This window comes from Achroia grisella, unplaced genomic scaffold, assembly GCF_030625045.1.
Source record: "Achroia grisella isolate CSIRO2021 unplaced genomic scaffold, CSIRO_AGI_Agris_v1 utg841, whole genome shotgun sequence".
NCBI classification, from domain to species: domain Eukaryota; kingdom Metazoa; phylum Arthropoda; class Insecta; order Lepidoptera; family Pyralidae; genus Achroia; species Achroia grisella.
The window spans coordinates 3,520,880-3,542,039 of record NW_026713039.1 but is presented as its reverse complement, the minus strand read 5'-3'; the positions used below and the strand labels follow the sequence as shown (position 1 = coordinate 3,542,039).

General features: G+C 30.8%; 1 protein-coding gene across 6 annotated transcripts in view; it reads right to left on the bottom strand.

The window, feature by feature from the left end:
* Positions 1–21,160, bottom strand: part of LOC131852242 (homeotic protein distal-less-like) — a 114,677-nt gene that overhangs the window by 74,218 nt on the left and 19,299 nt on the right. For all 6 annotated transcript variants that reach the window (XM_059202889.1, XM_059202892.1, XM_059202893.1 and 3 more), the window contains exons 2-3: positions 17,483–17,974; positions 2,804–2,991 (exon numbers count right to left, since the gene is read on the bottom strand). In XM_059202889.1, the coding sequence (XP_059058872.1) occupies positions 2,804–2,991; positions 17,483–17,816 (522 nt within the window). In that variant the 5' untranslated portion in view covers positions 17,817–17,974. The remainder of the gene's footprint in view (positions 1–2,803; positions 2,992–17,482; positions 17,975–21,160) is intronic.

Below are 21,160 nucleotides of genomic sequence, written 5' to 3'. Positions count from 1 at the left end.
ACGCAATCTTGGAATGAGGAAAACAATAGCTCGTAAGCAGCACCTAAAGACAAATGCCTTGATTTATTATCTGTGGCAAAAAACATGGATACAAAACTACAATAAACATGCACCTTAATGCGCCGTAATAGGTTACACAATTGAATAGCTTCTTTGTTTCAACTAATGAAGTTCTAGGTATGCCAACTGACGTTTATTGTCCGTTTTTGTTAGAAAGAGATAGGAGCATTGAGTTGTATTCCGCTTTTCGAATCATGCCGTCGATAGTAGAGTGGTCCTCACATGTTCTAATTATCGATAATTTATCATAGATATTTTAATCTATGAAGTTATTTTTTTTATTATGGTTTTATTTGTTTTCTTAATGAAATGAAATGAATAGAAAATTCTTTATTTTTCTCCTTCAGAATACCGACACACATTTATATACACTATTAACATATAAATATGAATATATATATAAGTATTAATATAAATATATTTTTAAGATAAAACATATGTAATAAATTTAACTGTAAAAAATTCATGATAAATCATATGAGAACTCGTTGTATTATTGTATGAACTTAATTTAGTAGTAAGTAAATGTTTGTTAGGAAAAAAAGGCGGGAAACGTAAACTTGGCGGTGGCATAATAGGCAACAAAGCCTCCTGACAAACGAAAAAAAAAGTAAATGTTTATGAATCGATAAATGAAAAACATCGACAAGCTAAAATTGTCTATGCGTTGTGAAGTCTCTAGTGATATCGACGCGGGTTCATCAAAGTGCTTCGTATAGACAATAACTGAGAAATATTAAATTATAATAAAATTAACTCGACCTTGCTTTTTGTACCGTTACCGGCTTCCAGACATATAAATATTTAGAATGTACGTAATGTTAGAGATACTTCTATTTATTGTGTAATGTAGAAAAATGTTAGATATTATACACAATTATGTCTATGTATAAACTATTTTAATGAACTAAGTATAATAAGTCAAACACAAAAAAAAGTTTTTTAAAGTTTTTTTTCTTCTTTTATGTCCGGTGTTGTGTACATTAAAATAGAAAATGGCTAATATGTAAATGTTAGATATTAGCCATTTTCCTATAGGATATTTTTATGTTTAGTTGTTTATTATAGTGATGTAACAGATAGACTGTTTCTGGTGGAAACAGTCTATCTGTTACATCACTATAATGCCTAAAAAGTAGATTTGGATTACGATCTTTATTTTTGCATTCTAATAAAGAAAAGTAAAATTACATATCTTGTAATTAGGCAAATTAAAACAAATTATGTTATTAGCATATTAGTCATGAAAATATTAAATTAAAAAAATACGGTTTTGATATCACCGCTTCAAAATTGTCTATTGTTATCAAAACCATAGATCATAATGGCTATTAAACTTTAAATAGTACACTTAATATTTACTACTCTTAATATATACCTATATATTCATTTTATTTTATTTATACACAATAATAAGATGCATATGGCAGAGTTTGAGGAAATGTATTAATATTTTATATTAGTGTAAAATGTAATTTTTGATGACACAACATAGTTACGTTACCTACATAAGCCATTTTGTGACCAAAACACATTAATGTTATTTCGTCATAGACAACTCTACGCCTTCTACAATCAACGGCATCCCACGGATGCACTTCATTCGATGTACGATGACGATTATTCATTCTGCACGGTGACACATAACGAATCAATCTGATACGAATCAAATCGAATCGATGCATCGTATTCGAACATGTTGCCACACTGCTTGCTCCGAAAAAATGTATTCATAGAGTAATGTAAGGATTACGCGGGAAATTTGTTCGAAATTTAAACTTTCTGTCAAATAACAAAAACAAAAGCTAATTTAATATGAACGTATACAGTCATAATGATAGTATCATAGTCATAAGAGGTCGGTAATATTAATAGAAAGTTACATAGTACGTACCTACGTGTATGATTTTTATAATATAATATTTAAGTATCTATATTATAATATTTAAATACTTATTCTAATTCAGTAAGGAATGTAGTGACACGAAAGTATTGCGATACATTACAATTGATATAATTAGATTTGATGTTTTATTTTTTATACTTAAATATAATATGCCGAGTATAGAAATATAATTACTGGCTATGAAACGACAGTGCACTATCCGCGACCGATATTAAAAAAGTTTCGCTTTTTAATTATATGCTCTATAATCTATGGTCTAAGATAGAATGTTATTTTACTTTTTCTTCTATTTTCTTTTATTTAAAGTCTATTTTTAAGTGTACAGTGATTTGTAGATAAAAAAATAAGTCGTACAACGTACACATGCGGTGTAATTATAAGGTTGTGACATAATTACTATGTGCCGATAAGTGTTGTCTATGGCACCGGTTTTTTTTTTAATTTCGGTGTAAAAAGACGGATATCTAACAAAAACTGTTCTACTTAATATACGTTTTGTTTCTATAGTTTTTGTTTTCTTGACAATTGCAGTCTTACCAGTTAGTTTTAGTTAATTTATTTTCTCCTATTGTATTTATATATTCGCTCATTTAGTAGTGTAATAGAATGGAGTAACAAATATTTATTATGTGTGAAATCATACACTTTTATACATTTTTTTTTTGTAACTTCATCTCTTTCGGGTAAAGGCAAACATAAAAACCGTAAGTCATACGTCCTTATCTGCAGACCTTTCACATTCATTTTTATATATATTATTTTTACGGCTTTAGAATACTCGAGATAGATATTTTTTTATGACTTAGGAAATATTCACAAACAGCTATAGGTACTAACCTGCGTTTGAGTTAACCCTAAACTCGCGGCCAGTTCCGCCCTCTCGGGGAGAGCGAGGTATTGCGTCCTTTGAAACCTCCTGTTCAATTGCTGAAGCTGTAGACTGGAATATATCGTCCTGGGTTTCCTCATCTTCTTTCCTTTGCCATTCACTCGAAGTCCTGGATCGTCAGATAGACCGCACTTCTCTGAAACAAAGTTGGTAATGAAGTAAACGTACAGAAATTTGCGTGACTTGTCAGTCGCATTGGAAGGCACGGAGGCATAACGCCTTAGACCTCACGAATAAAACGGAATAAGAGTTATCACGGGCATCACATGATGACGTGATGTACATGATATTCTTGTAATATAATATAAGGCTGAGAGCCTTATATTATATTATGGGAAATATATTTGAAAACTTATTTGTAAGGTGACTTCTTCACAAGTTGAAAAGTTAATGAGACATTGAAATATGTTATTTCCGTCTACTATATTTAGGATTTTTCTTCTCAGTTCTTCTTAATTGAATCTTCTATAGATTCAATTGAGTAGAACTTCAGTGAACTGGACGGTAAGGAAAAAAATACATAAATTGAAGACAAGAAATTTCGATTCAACATACACATGTTTGAACCTATGAATACTTATATTTCATTGTCTTTCTCATTTTTAGAATTTAACTGTCAAATATTGTATCTAATTAATTTATCCATTAATCAAATAACTACTCCAATAGTAGTATTATATCACAATTACCACAGTATAACTCTATACCAGTAGTTCACGCGAAAAGGCGAAATCTATAAGTGAACCTAAAACATCCAAGCAGCCGACACCCCCTCAGTAAATCAACACACACAAAACAGCGCAATAAATCTACAATATAAATATTCAAGCCATACGATGCCCCGTGAATGTTCGCCATCCATTTTGTAAAATATATGAAAGCCAGTCGCTACTTGATAATAGTCAGTGGTAACTTGTAATTACTGCCTTTATATCGCCCCATCGGATCGCCGCGAGACCAACAACCCGACACCCAGCTTTTTGGCGGTAAGAATGCGTGTGCTCTTGTTGATACACAACTCGGAATATTCAAATTTCGAACGCTTCTCGATCTCTTTAAAATTTAATTTTGGAACGTTGAAGAGGCATTTTAAAAATATTATGTAATTTTTGACGTCCACTTTCGTAATTTTTGATTTATCGCCACTGATTATACTTAAACGGGTTCATATAACGTACTGATTTTGTCAGCACCTAGTGTTACTTGTGTTTAAAACAGTATGTGCACATTGCACATATTATAAAAGCAAATTGTCATTATATAAAATCGGTAATTTTATATATTTTTTCAATTTGACAACTAAAATTTACAGGTCAGTTAGAATTTCTTTACAGATCTTCACAGATCACAGAACCAGTAACATTTTTTTTAATTATTTGACGCAACAAATTTTACGCATTCTATTTTCAAATCTTTTTTTAATTCCTGATTGTTTATAATTGTATTACAGATCTATGTTTTTTATTTCGTTTATTTATTGTTATTATTATTTATGATTATTATTAGTTTTTAAGTTTATTTGAATTTCTCATGCATTTTATATCCACAACGTTGCGTTGGGTGGAGTGTACAGGGAGTATTACCTAGTATAGAATGTCTCTGTGAGTGGTTTGATATATGGGGCTCGCTTGGCAAACTGTTATGCATATCTAGATGGATCGTAACACACGGGACGGTTCGAGTTTCCATTCCTAGATGCTATTATCATTTTCAAATTCCCGCTTCTCTATTTTTAATTTATGAAACGGATACGGCTATAAATCTGTCGGTTTATTTACAAGAACTGCAACGTTCTTTTTATAATATATTGGTTCACTTTGTATATGTGCTTGTACTTGTAAGACTGATATTTAATGAATGAACGATTAATGACTTTGCCGAAGTAGACTTTGTTAAAAGTCGTCTGTGTGAATCTCTGCTTCGCCTATTGCAGATTTTTTACCACATACAACCAGATTGTGGAATTACAAGCAATAGTATTTCCGAACCATTGCGATATTGAAACATTCAAGAAAAGAGCTCGTTCCTTCTTAAAAGGCCGGCAACGCACTTGCAATTCCCCTAGAGTTACGGGTGCTGAAAGCATCATTACACTGAATTACACTAACGGCCTTGTAGTAAATATACATGTGTTCTTTAATATATTGTTTATATCTTTTCTTTACTGAATATTACAATTATATTCTGTCTATCTATCTATCTACTAAACGTCTATACCACGACAGTCTGAAGTGGTATGATAATAAATTATTACAGAAATTAGTAAAAATGTCTTTCACCTATAACAAGTGATAATAAGATTTGAACAAGTACTAAAAATATTCCCATGTCTTCAATACAAATTTGTATTGTATTATATATACGTGTATGTGTGTACGTCCGTCAAACAGACGGACAAAACAATGCAGCGGGCCCCGAGGTACGGACACACCCCCGGACGGTAGTGACGTCGCCGCATCGTTAACTCATCGACATCGATAATAGTGATGGATCGTTTTAATTAATCGATATATTTGCATTTTTATTAATTCGACTAAAACATCAGTCTTTCCTCACGATAAGATACTATTATAATTTCGTTTCTTATATTTCTTATCTTTATTATTAATATATAGTATATTGCCTTGCTATATCTATACCTATATGAAATATATTTGTAGAAACTTGTTAGTAAAGTATATATGTCTAGTCATACTATAATAATACTATAATAATCAATAATAATACTCTTTATTGTGCATAAAAAACAAAGTATATTTACAAAAAAAGGAACTTAATATAAACCTAACAAAAGGCGCGCAAAGCAATCTATTAGAGAATAAAATATATATCAGACATATCGTAGTAAAAACTTAGATTAGTTTTATACTAGACTGATAAAATAAATAAACAAAGCAAGCCATCCACATGACTACTTTTTTAATTTTGTGACAACAAATTTACGAAAACTAAATTTTTATACATTCAAATATTCACAGACTATCATAAAATCAATAAAAAGTCTTATAAAAACAGATAAAATTTCTCTACAAACGTCATTGGGAAAACACACAAGTTTCTTGCTCGCTCTTCTTCTTCTTATTGCTAGTAACACATAACTATTTTATGTCTATGGTAACACACAAGAGCTACAGGATGGCACCATTGATTGATTCTCTCTGGTTTTGTCCACGATTCACATACCATATGTTGTGTAATTTATAAGTACTAATTTCTAATAAGTTTGGTCCAAAAAAGGTAGCTATAATAAATTACAGTCCAAGCTCCCAACATTGTGGTCCTTCGAGCCGGATATGAACTAGCGACTTATAGACCTATTCAAAAGTGTTTAAATCTAGCTTTATTTGTATTGTATCTGGCTAATCGGAAATGTATTGTTTCGTTCTAAATTTGTATTTAAATTTATAGGTCTTTAATTGTACATTCTTATTTATACTTCACTGTCAAAGCGACAACCGTTTCCTAATATATATCTCCGTATTCCAAGTCTTTTCCTATATTTTCTTTTTACCTATATACATGTAAAATAAAACTATAATAATTTGAATAAATAATTTCTATTCTATTCTATTCTATTATGATAAAAAATACTTAATATTATTAATACTAATAATATAATTGAAAATCATCGTAGTGTAGAGTCGGTCGCGCCGGCACGCATGCGCTCAAACGCTCCCCGCCCATTCGAAGCCGCCTACCGAAAAACCGAGCATAAAATATATATATAAAAAAAGAAACTAAAACCATACCAAAAACAATAAAACCCTTTTCCTTCACCTTCAACAAAAAAGATTTTTTAAAACCACAGGGCGAGTAGACGCGAGACTATTCGACGATCAATATATCGCTGCTGTATTGAATAATTGAAATTTAATTTTTATTGTATTTATTATTAACTTAGCTGTTGATGATGCTCGCTTTGAAATTTGCGTTGAAATATCAGAAGCTCTTAATAAAATTATAGAGGTAAATATCTCAATTATATAATACTAGCGACCCATCCCGGCTGCGCTCGCATGCATTGCAAATCTTTGAATTTCTCGGCTGACTTTATTTTATACTAATTAAAGATGTACAATATATTGTAGAGTCATTTTAGTTTGTCATTTGTATTATTTATTTACTGAAGACAAATACCCCATTAACAAAAATTATATGCTCTGTTCCAACTTGCCATATATATTATTATTATTTTATAATATATATATAGATTATTTCCCACATAACTTATATTGAATTTATGTTTTAATATATGACTAGTTTTTAAGTTAGGCGAATTAATAACTTTTTCAAATTTAGAGCATCAGGCAAAATTTTGGAATACTTATTCAAAATGTCAGTTAGTAAATAATTTCACGAAATTTATTTTTAATTTATTTAGAAACTGCCAGTTATATCAACTTTATTGTGTACCGTGTACTTGGTCACCAAGTGAGCGAAACTGCCTCGTTGCCGGTTCCACAATAAAGAAAACTAAAAAACTAAGTGATGTACCCATAACGCGGTTTTTATTACGGAATAGTTCGTATGGGAATCGAATTATGATTTTTAATTACTTTCACTTTTTAATTTTTATTATATAAGTAGATAATTAATATCCTATTATGCATGGCCAGTATCTTGATGTATTTATTTTACGAGACAAACTTTTTTGCAATTTATATAAGATTGTTATATTATTTACAACGTTAAATTAGTATATGTACCTATTAAATCATTTTAATTACTAAAGTGTTTAATGGTTTATCCGAAAAAAGTAAAAATATTATGCTTTAAATTATATTTCTACTTCTAATGATAAATAACCTCTACTTGGACACAATGTCATCAGGTATACCTTTGGATACTTCTGCCTCATCTACTTCAGCCACCATACAGCTTGCTTTGGAACACAATAAGGATTTGCACTATTGTCAGGTGCTAAAACCTATAACACTGCGATCTGTATAGATCCATTGTCCTCGCCCTTGTTCTAAGTTCGCTACTTAGAGCCGTAAGGGACAAGAATTGAAGAATATTCTTAGGAACGATGGTTCTCATCTCCTCAGGATATAGTGTATACTTACCAAAGCGGATATTTTGTTTATGCATGAGAGGGCTACAACCACATAGGATGTGTAGTGGCGTTTCTTCTTCTGCTTGGTAAAATTTGCAGATTGATGTTAAGCTAAGGCCTAATTTCGCCATGTGCTTATTCAGCTTGCAATGTCCAGTGAGGGCCTTAGTCATGACGCATATAAAAGGCCATCTTAGTCCTCCACAATGGTAATATATGAGTAGTGCCATGAGCGTCGTAGTAACGTGAGGTCCGTGGTGCTATTGATGTACCATATAGGAAACAGTTACCACTTATCAAGCATACCTTCAGCTTGTTCGCAATTTCAGTTATATAAAGAGTGTGGTGTATCGGCGCTACCGTGTCAGATTGTTTTCGTCAGTGCCGTGACCATACAGACAATATCAAGATATTAGTTTTATAATATTAATTCATATGTATATTAGTCTAGAAGGTATTTATAACATAGGCCTAGTTGCCTAAATTTAATAAATAAAAATAAAATATGACTCATCCACTCCTAACCAAGGACCAAGACATTGTCAACTACATACGAACCAGGAGTAATCTGACATTGAGGGTGGCGCTGGAGTCGAGTCACAACGCGAGTTTTTAGGCGTTTGTGGCCGGAGTCCTCACCAACATGCTGCCCACCTTCATGAAAGAGGACTACTGGGTGAAGGGTGTGGTGTATCGGCGCTATCGTGGCAGATTATATAAATATATATTTTTTTATTATTTCATATATATGTTAGTCAATAACCTATTTATAATACATATAATAATAATTTTATGCTTTTGAATGTAGATGGTAATTTTTTTTATAACACAGGGGCAACTAGCATGCGTCTCACCTCATAGTAAGTGAATATTGTTATTTTTTATATTTGCACCGCCAACAATTATTCTCTGCACCACCCATGGTTGACTGGTAGATAATGCCGCATGGTGTTAAGTCCGCCATATGTACTTTCAATTATGTGCATTAAAGTTTTAATAAATAAATAAAAATAAATATTGCTGAACACCTTATTAATTATTATGTAAGGTCTACTCTGTGCAATTACCAGTATTATGTAAATAAATAAACACTCATATAGACAATTAGTAGACTAAATTGAGTAAATAAATTAAATACATGTAAGTGTCAAAATATTTTAAACTAATCGTAAAGAGTTTAGTGAGAGCTTGACTCGAAGGCGGGCCCAACGTATCGTGATAAAAGTTATAGTACGGGGTGTGCCCAACACTTCGCCTTGAGGAACCCTCCGCGTATCTTGTTTAGATCTCTCTCGTTTTGGGACCGTCGGTAACAAAAGTTTTTTTTTAACATTTATTATCAAGTAGAGGGAAGATGATGACGTAGGTACTGCGTTGACTTCAAATAAAAGGATTAAGGAAGGAAGGCAACGTTGATTTATCAATTTTATTATTTGCCCACTAGCCCCGCAAACTCCATTCCGCCTCAAAATTAAATATTAAAGGTTTTTTTTGGTTTGACACGTATGGATAAATAAAATTATTGTCTTTATTATTTTACACACATTTCGTCTTAATTGATATTATAAATAGGAAAAATTTTATTTATTTCTTTATTATGTGAAAAAGAATGAATTTATATAAAAAATGCTTAACCGATTTAAAAAAATGTTAAACGTATGAAGAGGCATATTTTTTTTTATGTGTTACTAGCGACCCGTCCCGGTTTTGTACGGATGCATTACAAATCTTTGAATTTCTCGGCTTGTTCTATATTACGATATGCATGTATTATACATATAAACCTTCCTCTTGAATCACTCTATCTATTGCTAAAAACTGCATTAAAATCCGTTGCGTAATTTTGAAGATATAAGTGGACAGACAGCGACGGCGACTTTGACTTATACTATATAAAGATTATTAAATTATGATTTCAAAAAATTACCTAATTGGGTTGCAATTTGAAAATATAATTCCTGATATGAATTAAACGATTATGAATAAACAAAAATTCACATTAAAGTAATAAATTTCATGTTGCAACGCCAACAATGTCAACTGGCTTAATTAACGACCACAGAGCGCGTTATGTGCATATTTTTTTTAATAACTAGTTAATAAGTTCATACAGACAGGTTAGAGACAGGTGCTCGTTTCAAACCACATTTTTCATGTGCAAAATCAAAATATTAAATGTTGAATAATGAAATGCAGATGTACGTAGTTTTTATACGGAGGTCATCGTAAATTGACGGCCGGAATGACAAGGATGCACGTTCTGACTTTTGATAATTATTTACTCTTTATTGTAATTTTGAATGGGTGCTTGTAGGGACTGGCCGGCTCTATGATAATAACTATGATTGATTTCTTTTGTTACTCAACTAACTATTAATTTACGTCAACTTTGCTATTTGGTAGTTTGTACATACAAAATTCTAGGCTGTACGTTTTTATTTTTGTTTATTATAATATAATTTTTATTGCACTGTGAACGGAATTATTAATAACTGATTTATTTTGTTTTTCAAGTAATTATATATTTATATAAACTTTTATAATACTTTTAATTCTTAAAAAAAATATTCTGAATGACATTTATTTAGAAGAGCTACACGCAAGTTTCTAACTCATTCTTCTAATAATGAGTCTGCGTACCAAATAAGTGGTAGAAAAAATGTGACTATTCAAAAGTACTTATATTAAGTTTATTTGAACAAAGATTATTTCTCTTAATACTTATATATATTATAATATAACATAGATATGAAAAACATAAAGGTGGGTTTTATCTCTGAAAAAGATCTCTGCCATCCAACTTAACACTGTAATAGTGGTAGTAAGTACTTAGCGTTCTAAATACATGAACAGAAAAGTACTATAATTAATGGTTAAATAAAAAAAACATACATATATATATACATCGTACAATTAACATATATTAATGAGAAAAGGTAAATAACTCTACATATTAAAATATAGAAAAAATACTATATTAAATTTTATATATATTTTTGTTCAACCAGATGTGTTTTGCAAGAAAGTAACAGCTTGTTCAATCCACGAAAAGACATTAATCGCATTATTAAGGATTACTTAAAAACTACTGGACAGATCTTGATCAAATTTATATTGGACCACACGGGAAGTATCGGCTTTTGAAAAATAATTGTCAAACTCGATTGACGTAGAACAAAGTTCTGTAGTAAAAAGAAAACATATAGGCTGAATTATTTGTAATAAAAAAAATTACGGCTGAATTGAGAATTACCTTTGGCTCCCTTTGGGAATCGATTGATAAGATACATAATACATATTTCAGTAGTAATTTATGTCTATGTCATTCCTTAAAAAAATAGGTACATATGATAAAAAGAAGACAAGTGGGTTTAAAAAAATATATGAACTTATTAACTAAAATCAATGAATCTGTAAATCAAATATCGCATAGCTTAAATATGAGAAAGCACAGTCGCAAAGAAAGGCTGCGTGTTATTAAAAAAAATTGTATAACTAATAATTAAAGTAAATAAATGCATATATATTAATGTATATATACCTTAAACAATTTAATATAGAGCACTTCTCCATTCGATTGTACTAAACACGTGCTGAATGCCTGAAGGGAGTTTTTCTTTGAAAAACGTTAAAAATTAAGGTAAAGTAATAATTAAAAGGTACGACGCTAGTTGAAGCGTGTTATTAAAGTTTTTGTGCGTGTCGCCGACGGCGGTAGAGACAGTTGGGATACGAGTTTGATTCCTGTTCATAGAACGTGAATGTACTAAATAGATTATGTTGATAATCTACTTTATAATAGGCTGTTACTGAGCAACAGCTTGCAGGGTTGTTAAAAAAATAGCAATGTGTAGAGACGCTTATTCTAACGTGTCTTTTTCTAATGTTCAAATATAAACATCTTTATTTAGCCTGAAAAGTGATTTGCATGATGGTTTTTTCAGACTACTCTAATGCTGACCGCAGCTGGCCTTTACAGCTTCACCGGACGATAAGGGGCGAGTGCAGATAGCACGCCAAACCAAAGTAAGGACTTATGGAGCGGCTGAAGGGCAACTGTGATACCCATGGCACCACTCATGCGTTGCCATTCCAGAGGCCTAAGTTGACATGCCTCTTAATCTGTAACTTAACTCCTTTATATTATACCCTTTAACCAAAACATGTAACAAAGAAATCTGCTGCTGTGAGATATATGGAGATGATTTGGTACTAAATCTACTTGAGTAAAATTTCAATAAAATATACCACAAAAATAATATCTGATAACCAACTTTAAAAAAAGATGATTGGTGAATGTTTCTAACGAAATGTTGGCTCCGAGCGAGGTCGGTGCCCGCCCACGCACGCAACGCGATGTGTGCTCTAGCCAGTATTAATAAATTAAAAAATAAAATACTTTTTTTCTTTTAAAATATATGCACCATAGTTTCTTCGAGGCAAAGACTTAATGTTGTAAGGTTTTATTATTATCAAGTTATTTTGAGGGTGTCGTGGATTAGTGATTTACTAATCTAAATTACGCGCAAAAGGTCGTGAGTTCAAATCTGGCTAACGACAAATAAATATTGCAAAGGTATGTCAAGTTATATTTCCGATAGACTCTCCTGTGATGGAAACACAGATATAAAACCAAAAATTATCTGCGAGACAGCAGTAGGCTTTTTATTAGTAGTTATTAGTATTCACCAAAATATCAACTTGATCTATCGATCGAATTTGTATTCCCACATAATTTTAAAAATGTAATATTGAACAAAATTTCTTATTTAAAATAGCAACACGAAAATTTCTTGCTCATTATTTTTGTTATAAGTCTCCTTTCCGAAAGAGTGGTAGTATAAACAATGTTATTATTATTATTTGAGTATAAATATATAAAATATATGCATAGGTACACCACGTACTAATAATCATAACTGTACTAAATATATTTCAATATATATTACGTACATATATATATATATATGTATATAAAACGCCAGTACTAGCAAATAAGTAGGTAGTAATAAGTCCTAATATAAATATAAGTAATATAAATGAATTAGCTGTCAAAAGCTAATTGTAATAAACCAGTAGATCAAATGATGGCGCTCATTACACAATTAACTCAGTTATTTACAAACAGTTGTTATTTAATACGGTCCCCTTAGTTACCAAGATTTATAGCCTCTCCTATTACAGCACACACGCGATAATACACCTTAATGCGACGGATTACAGCTCAACTCGTATACTAATTAGTCAAATCATTAACCAATTTGCGTTGACCTTTGGTTAGCAACAAAAAGTAGCGTGGCGAGGTATCAATTTAAATTATACATACGATGCTAGATGGAAATTTATAGATGTTGCCACTAAAATTTGTACTAATTTGTTTTATTTAGAGAATTTATTTGTGTGTGTGTTTGTAATGTTAATTAAATTGTTTAGTGCACGTCGATTCATTGTTGACTTAATCGTTTTGTAGTTTAGATTAAATCTGCGTTAATTAAATAAACTTGATAATATATGATATAGTAATCATTTTTTTTCATAAAATATTGGTACTTATTTATACAATATTAAATCCAAATAGTTTGTTGGTTTGGTCGCCCTAACCTCTGTAAATACCAGCCGTAGTTAAAATATTATTTTTGCAATTAATACAGAAATAAAATATCAGTATTATATCGTTATTTAATATCACGATAAAAATTTCAAGAATATATAGCAAGAAAAAGAATATATATATGTATATGAGCAGTAAATCAGAAGGAACGCTATTCGAGAGTAATTACGAGGGATAAAGCTAGTGTTTTATATTTTAAAATATACATGTACTCTTATAATTACATAAGTGGGCAAATATCATAAAACCGTATACGTTATTGTCTGAGTCTCAATAGTTAGATGAAAACAAAACTAAAACAAGATGGCCTCGAAACGGCGGGAAAGCCGTTAGAAATCAAGACATATTTGGGAAACTCTTGCAACGGATACTCGACCTTCAGAGAGGAAGAGCAGCGTCGGAAGTCGATAATTTTACCGCCAATATCCTTGCTTAGCGCGGAATTTAAAAAGAAGTGTCTATAGGATTTCCGATGTTTCGTTTGCACGTCCAAAGAATGTATTTTTTTTGATTGACTTGTTTCGTTTAAGGTTCGATTTCAATCTTCGTTAAAAACGATATTCTTAATTGGTCTTTATTTTTTACGTCTGTAACACAAATTTCTATTTTCACCTATTCCGATCCGATTATAATGATTGTTTTTGTAATTTATTTATTTATATAACTTTAATGTACGTAATACAAAGATAAAAGTAGGTATCTGTCTTGGAGTACATTTTCTCAATCAAAGGTTGTACAGAAAGTAGTTGAAATCGAATGTAGGTTTTATTTCTATTTTATATTTAAGGTTTTAAGTGTAATAAAAGGTAAACTTATTAGGGTTTTTATGATGATAGTTCTGAACTATGTACATACCATGATTTTCGGTCTGACTGCTAATTATCTATGTGTGTTTTTTACACAGACCAACACATATATATAGGCTGAACAATATTTAATTACTTACTACAGCCATTGTTCTACGTCATATTAGAATTAGATAGTGTTGTTTTTTAATAAAAACATATAAACGGTTATGGTCTATTGATTTGATTTATTTTATACCAATTACTTCAGTTGCTTTAATAAAAAATATAATTCCACATACGAGTATTCGTAATGTAACAAGTTCATTTCCTGTACAGTTCAATTATTTTACAATTCTCACATATTAACCGATTCTCTATAGTGTTAAAGGAAATTATTACTTAAATTAATACTAGCTATTTTTAATAGTTATATGTTACATTTTTTCTGTATAATCGAAATGGCAACAAGCTTACCGCCGATCTGATGGTAGGTGGTCACTTTTGCTATACTCATAAACAGCATCAAAGACAAATAAAAAAAAGCATTATGATGCCCGTTACACCACTTAAATATTTCAGAGGACTAAGATGTCATGACTTAAGGGAACACAAATTTTACATTACAAGTTACTTTATGACTGAAACAAATGAGGCAAAAGTACTCACGCAGACGTCTTTGTACAAAGTCTATTTTAGTGATGTATATAAAATATATATTTGAATTACAAGTATGAACTTATAGATTTTAAATCCGAATTAAATAATTCCTTTGCCTAATGTAATTGTTCTATATCTGAATATAATAAAAAATACAATAGCCGCTTTCCCGCTTTTCGAAATTCAAACTCGACATTCAACTTCCAATCGTCATCAATATTTCATAGGCCGAACCGTTAGGTGGTCGTCTAAAAAATTCACAACGGGCTAAATTGTAGTGGTATAAGAGACATAGTTAAATATTTATTGTACAATGTCGTACTATCCTACTAAATATGTCAGGCACTGTTTTGACGTGGACGAAAGGATCGTTTACATGCTACGATTTTGTTTGTGAAAAATTTTTGTATCTAACATTATTTATTTATAGGAATGTAATAAAAGTAGATATACGTAGTAATTTATCTTTTTTTTTTATACTATTTTATCTTTCTAATGCCGAAAACTGTGTTTATTTAAATTATTACAGACTATAGTTGACATCGTAATATTGCTTTTTTAATTATTCTTTATACATTTAAAAATAATTCTAGTATATAATCAAGATTTTATTACATATTCGATTTGTATAGGCTTATGTTATATGTGGAAATATAAAAAATAATATATATCTATCATTTATTTAGTAACCTAATAGTAGACTGCTTAGTTAATGAGCAGATTAGTGGTGTGATAAATATTAATAATAATTGTCTGTATGAAGGAATCAAAATTCTTTAGTACTTGCATACAATACAGAACAATAAAAGTAATGTCACTAAAATACTACCGTGTAAACGCCGCTTTCTTTCACCAAATAAAGTGTCATTAATAAAATACATAGACAAACTTTTTTTTCTTTTTCGACTATAATCAGTTCGCAATATAACAATAAGTTTGACGCCTCCGTAATACTGGCTATTTGTAATTTCCAACGATCATAACACCTCTCACCGATAATGTTAGGTTAGAAAAAATAATTTTAAAAAGAAAAAAAAATGCTAAATAGCTACTTATCATGGCGTAAGTAATTGTTGGGTTAAACTAATAGATAATCGAGTATTGTAGGTGTGGAAATGTTAATATTCATATTAAATGGGCACTTATAAATTGTATGACATATTTTTTTGGTATTTATAAGTAATAGATAGATAGATAAAAATTTTATTTACGTTAAAGGCACACACACACACAAAAGGCACTGTAATAATAAGAACAAAAATAAAACAGATATACACATTACATTAGTGAAGTCAAACAAAATACAATACACAACAATTATACAGATAAAATAAAATGCAATACAGATAACAAAAAACGGTATGAGTAACGTAGTGTGTGTGCATAGCCCATACGTAAAAAGGCAGCACCTCAGTGTATTGTTTGCAGCATACAAGCAGCAAACCACTGATATTCAGGCACTGCCCAGAGACATACGCGAGGACGCGTGTAACAAACCACAGCTGTAATCAGTATTACATTATCATAAATATTAATATATTAAAAAAGAAAAAAAAAAAAAAAACTATATTAAAACAAGAAATAGGTATAACATATAGGCATAAAATATATAGGAAATTATTATCAATTCATATAATAAAATAAATATGAAAAACAAAAGAGAAAATAGAATTATTGCATAAGAGTGTGAAGTGTTTAAAAGGAGTGTTGAGTGTTGAGTGTTGAGTGTTGAGTGTTGAGTGTTGAGTGTTGAGTGTTACCACTATCAAGCAACCAAAACCACTAATCAAATATTGGGGAAAATGAAGAAATATATGTACATTATATGTATAACGGTTACAAAGACAAATCAACGTACGTAATAAGTACTTAGATGTCGATATGTTGGTTCATCATATTTTATAGTTAACTAGCAGACTCGGTTAAGCGTTGCTTTGGCTAAGGTTCTTGAATAAAATAATATTGCGACTATAAATTGAGATTATCTTTCAAGTTGGATCAAATTGCACACAATATGCAAATCAAATTTGCAATCGATTCAGTAGTTTAGGAGTCCATCGCGGACAAACAACATGACACGTAATTTTTATTTATAAAGATTTTTATTTCTATGAAGAATTATGTTTTTTTATATAAGTTATAACCAAAGTTCACTAATAAGTTCTTAGTAACGTAGTGTTAAGTAAAACAAAATAAGTTAAAATCGATAAATAATTTTTTAAGTTGTTTTAATATTTTTTTATCTACGCAACTTTGAGTATAGCATTTTCCCCGTTTTTGCAACATTTATTATTGCAGCTCCGCTCCTATTGGTCGTAGCGTGATATTATACACCCTTATAGCCTTTCTCAATAAATGAAATACAAAAAGTATTTTTTAAATCTGTTCAGTAGTATCAGAGATTATTTCGAACATCTAAACTCACAAACTTTACCTCTTTATAATATTAGTATATATAAATTATTGTAGAATTAACTTCAAATTAATTTATTAAAAAAATCATATGATCACTTACCGTCTTTAGGCGGACTTGCACACTGAGGAGCGTATGAACTTAAATGATACCCATAAGTGTTCTGATGCATAGGAGGGAAGGGATACCCTAACGACCTTGGGCTTGGAAACCCTGACGCTTCATGAGGATTCTGCTGACCCCCAGGACTCCCAAAATGGTGGGGATGCTGATAACCCCCCTTGAAGGGACCATATCCATGCTGCTGCAGCTCTATGAACGCAGACTTTGATGATACATTACTTGGGGTAGAGTTTGCTGAATTGGATATATCGTGGGGAGTCTGCGAGCCCCCTAAATGGTGATGCTGGTGGTCTAACGCGTCCTGGGTGGTCATAGCTGGTTGGGGGGTCGATGGGCCCCCCCCGTCCGAGGACTGGGGAGGCCCGAAGGGATCTGAGAAACTCAGCGTGCTGGGTTTGTTTTTTGGGGATTGAATTCGGGTAATTTTGAGAGATTTACGCTCCTCGTTTGGTATTTCGCCGCTTGTTCAGCCTGAAACAAAAAGAATAACATCATTTTAGTTTATTTTTAAACGGATTATCAAAAAAAAGAGGTTAGTAGGTCGATTGTTTTCTTATTTAGTAGTTTTAATTGTCCTTTATAATGGTATTGAAATCAAAATGCACGTTCGAGCCATGGTATAATTAGTTCTATGGTCTAAAATCTTGTAAATTAAAAAATGTTGTAAGTATATTGTTTGACTTGTCGACAAAAATTTTGCGAAAAAGACAGTATAATTGTGTGTCCAAAGCCCATACATACACAGAAAAAGAAAACAAAAAAAGTAATTATAATAATTTTAATTGATGGCCTATGTCTAGAGGGTGAATATTTGCATCCCTTCTATAACTCGTACCTACATATCATGCACTCAATTAGGTCGTCATTAGATTAGACTATACTTTCCTTATATATCCTATACACAACAGACATATATTTCATCAACATTTCTATTTCATCATCAATCGACGCCATCTTTGTAACAATTCCAAATTCAAACAAAATAGCGGGGCGTAATAGACAAATAACACAGATAAAACAAAAATATTTTCGAACGCACGTCTCCGATGAAGCGTAACGGTTTTTAAAAACTGTTTTTTTAATGCTCAACTCCCACGAGGTCAATGGAGGTTATTCTGGCTTTTCTTAACAATTTAGTTGCGACATGCTCAATTGAACCAATGAAGCGGACACGATAACATACCCCGATACGGCTGTATAAGGAAATTCCTGATGATTTGCCATCTTACTTGATAAAATACTGGTTCCAATCAGAGCAAGGTTAATAGCTGCGAAACGGTGTTTGCTAATGAGGTTCCTCTGCCTGCGTTATGATTATCACTCACAGCATATCTATTTCAATATTTATGGTTTTATTAAAAAAAAGTATTTTTTTTTAAGTTTTCGTAATCGCAGTTAAGCAGCTATAATTATGTATTAAACATGTTTGATTTACTATCGCATTAGATTTTTAATTAAACGTTACATTTTGTAATATAATTAGCATATTAAATAATAATTAACTGTATCATTTTAATATATCAAATTCAGCTAAATTTGTATATAAATAAAATGAGAATAAACCTTAATAATTGCAAATATTATAATAATATAGTAGTGTATACATATTGTACACAAATAGATATAACTTTAAATTTAAAAAAAAATGAGTTGAATGACTACCTATATTCTAAAAAACCTAATTACAAGTACATAGCAGTAATTCTCTAAATACATAAAAATAACTATTGTTGAATGTATGTAAGCAGATCACTATCGATTGCCTGCATCTATTTGATCAATTATTTTTTAACGATTTTCCTGTTTTTTTGAAAATGTCAGAAGTAAGGGTTTGAGAAATTACGGAAGAAAGAAAATCTCTCACATTAACATGTAGTTAGTATGTTCTTAAGTTTCTTACATTGTCTTTCTACTTTAATTGATTAAGTAACTGGTAAGAGCAGGGGAATACACTTTATAGCTGCGCTCTGACTTTTTTATCTGTAAACCAATAACAAAACTAAACAATTAAACTTTACACAAACGTTAAACTTGCAGTTTATCCCGATACATTATTTAAAATGTCACCAAAATCGTTAAAAGCATTTTGTGATGGAGACAAATATTCTGACAATAATTGTTTAGTGTTCCATTTATTTATATATAATCTTTATTGTATCAAATATATGCAATAGTAAATATAAGTTAACTGATACAAAAGGCGATCTTATCACTCGTCTGAAAGAGGTTATCATTCAGACTAGCTATGGGTGGATAGAGAAAATAAAGACAAGAAAAGTATTTCTGGTTCTAATACATTTATAAAGTCTACGAATAACAGTTTTTATCATATATCTTTGATGTACAGACGGTGATCAGTTACATTTTTATGATACATGTGTACAGATTAAAATGTTTATAGCTTATGACAGCTTATGGTGCGTTAACAATAAATATGACCTACTCCATGCATAGCCAATAAAAATAATTGTATATTTTAATGATGTCATTATTATAGTCATTTACGATCATTTATAATAATTCTCTTCATTTTAGAATAATTTCCTATTACGTCCATGAACTTAGCAATAGATATGCAACTGAAAAACGTATATTAAATCATAGTCATAAGTCTTAAGAACAGTTTTATAAATTTACTACTAGACCCGGCTTCACATGAGTGCTATGTTATCACATCATATTACAAATCTTTGAATTTTTCGGCTTTTCTCTACTGTAATATGTTTATAGTATACCTATGAATCCTCCCCTTGAATCACTGCATATATTACTGAAAACTGAATTGAAATCTGTTGGGTAGTATCAAAGATCTAAGCGAACAGACAGCGGAAGTGAATTTATTTTATAATGTAACCTAAAAATTAGAATAACCTAAAAATAAATCTTACAAGTAAATTAAATATAAACACTTTAGGATAGTGGCTTTTTCTACCGCTTAGTTTCTTGGAATGGCAAACAAGCTGACCATCTACCTGTTAGTTAGAGGCTACCGTTACCGTCACCAAGTGACGAATGAAGTTGACACGACGCTTTGTCATTCCCGAGGATTATGAAGCAAATTTCAGTGTACAATAAAATGACAAAATCTTTATAATACTTGGTTTATATTTCTTGGTCTATGATTTCCAAATTTCAGGAAATATATTATTCAATTACAAAATATAGGCAGGTAATTTTGTTTTTTTTTTTATTTAAATATGGTTTCGAAGTAAAAGTTCGAAGTGTGTCTCATTAATAGCTACACAATCTTACACGATACAAAAAACTAATTGGCTCTCGGCCATCCGTAGTTCAACATTTACAATCCCATTTCTCACAACCTCAAGAGATCTTTGGGCACAGGGTTACCAACCAATCAGAGTGCTAACTTTAATTTTTGATTTCCTAGTATTATGGAGTTCAAATTTCTCGTATATTTGCACCACAATCTCGTAGTACGTCGCTATATTAGCCACTAGAAGGTGTATATATCACCTAAAAACTATTATAATACAGGGTTATCGACTAATTATGGCACCAACTTAAATTTTTGATTTCCTAGTACAATGAGGCTTATATTTCTCGTATATTTGCATATATATTTATATTATATATATTTGATTTCCTGATACGAGAAACTTGAACTCCATATCAAGTTTCTCGTATATTTGCACCACA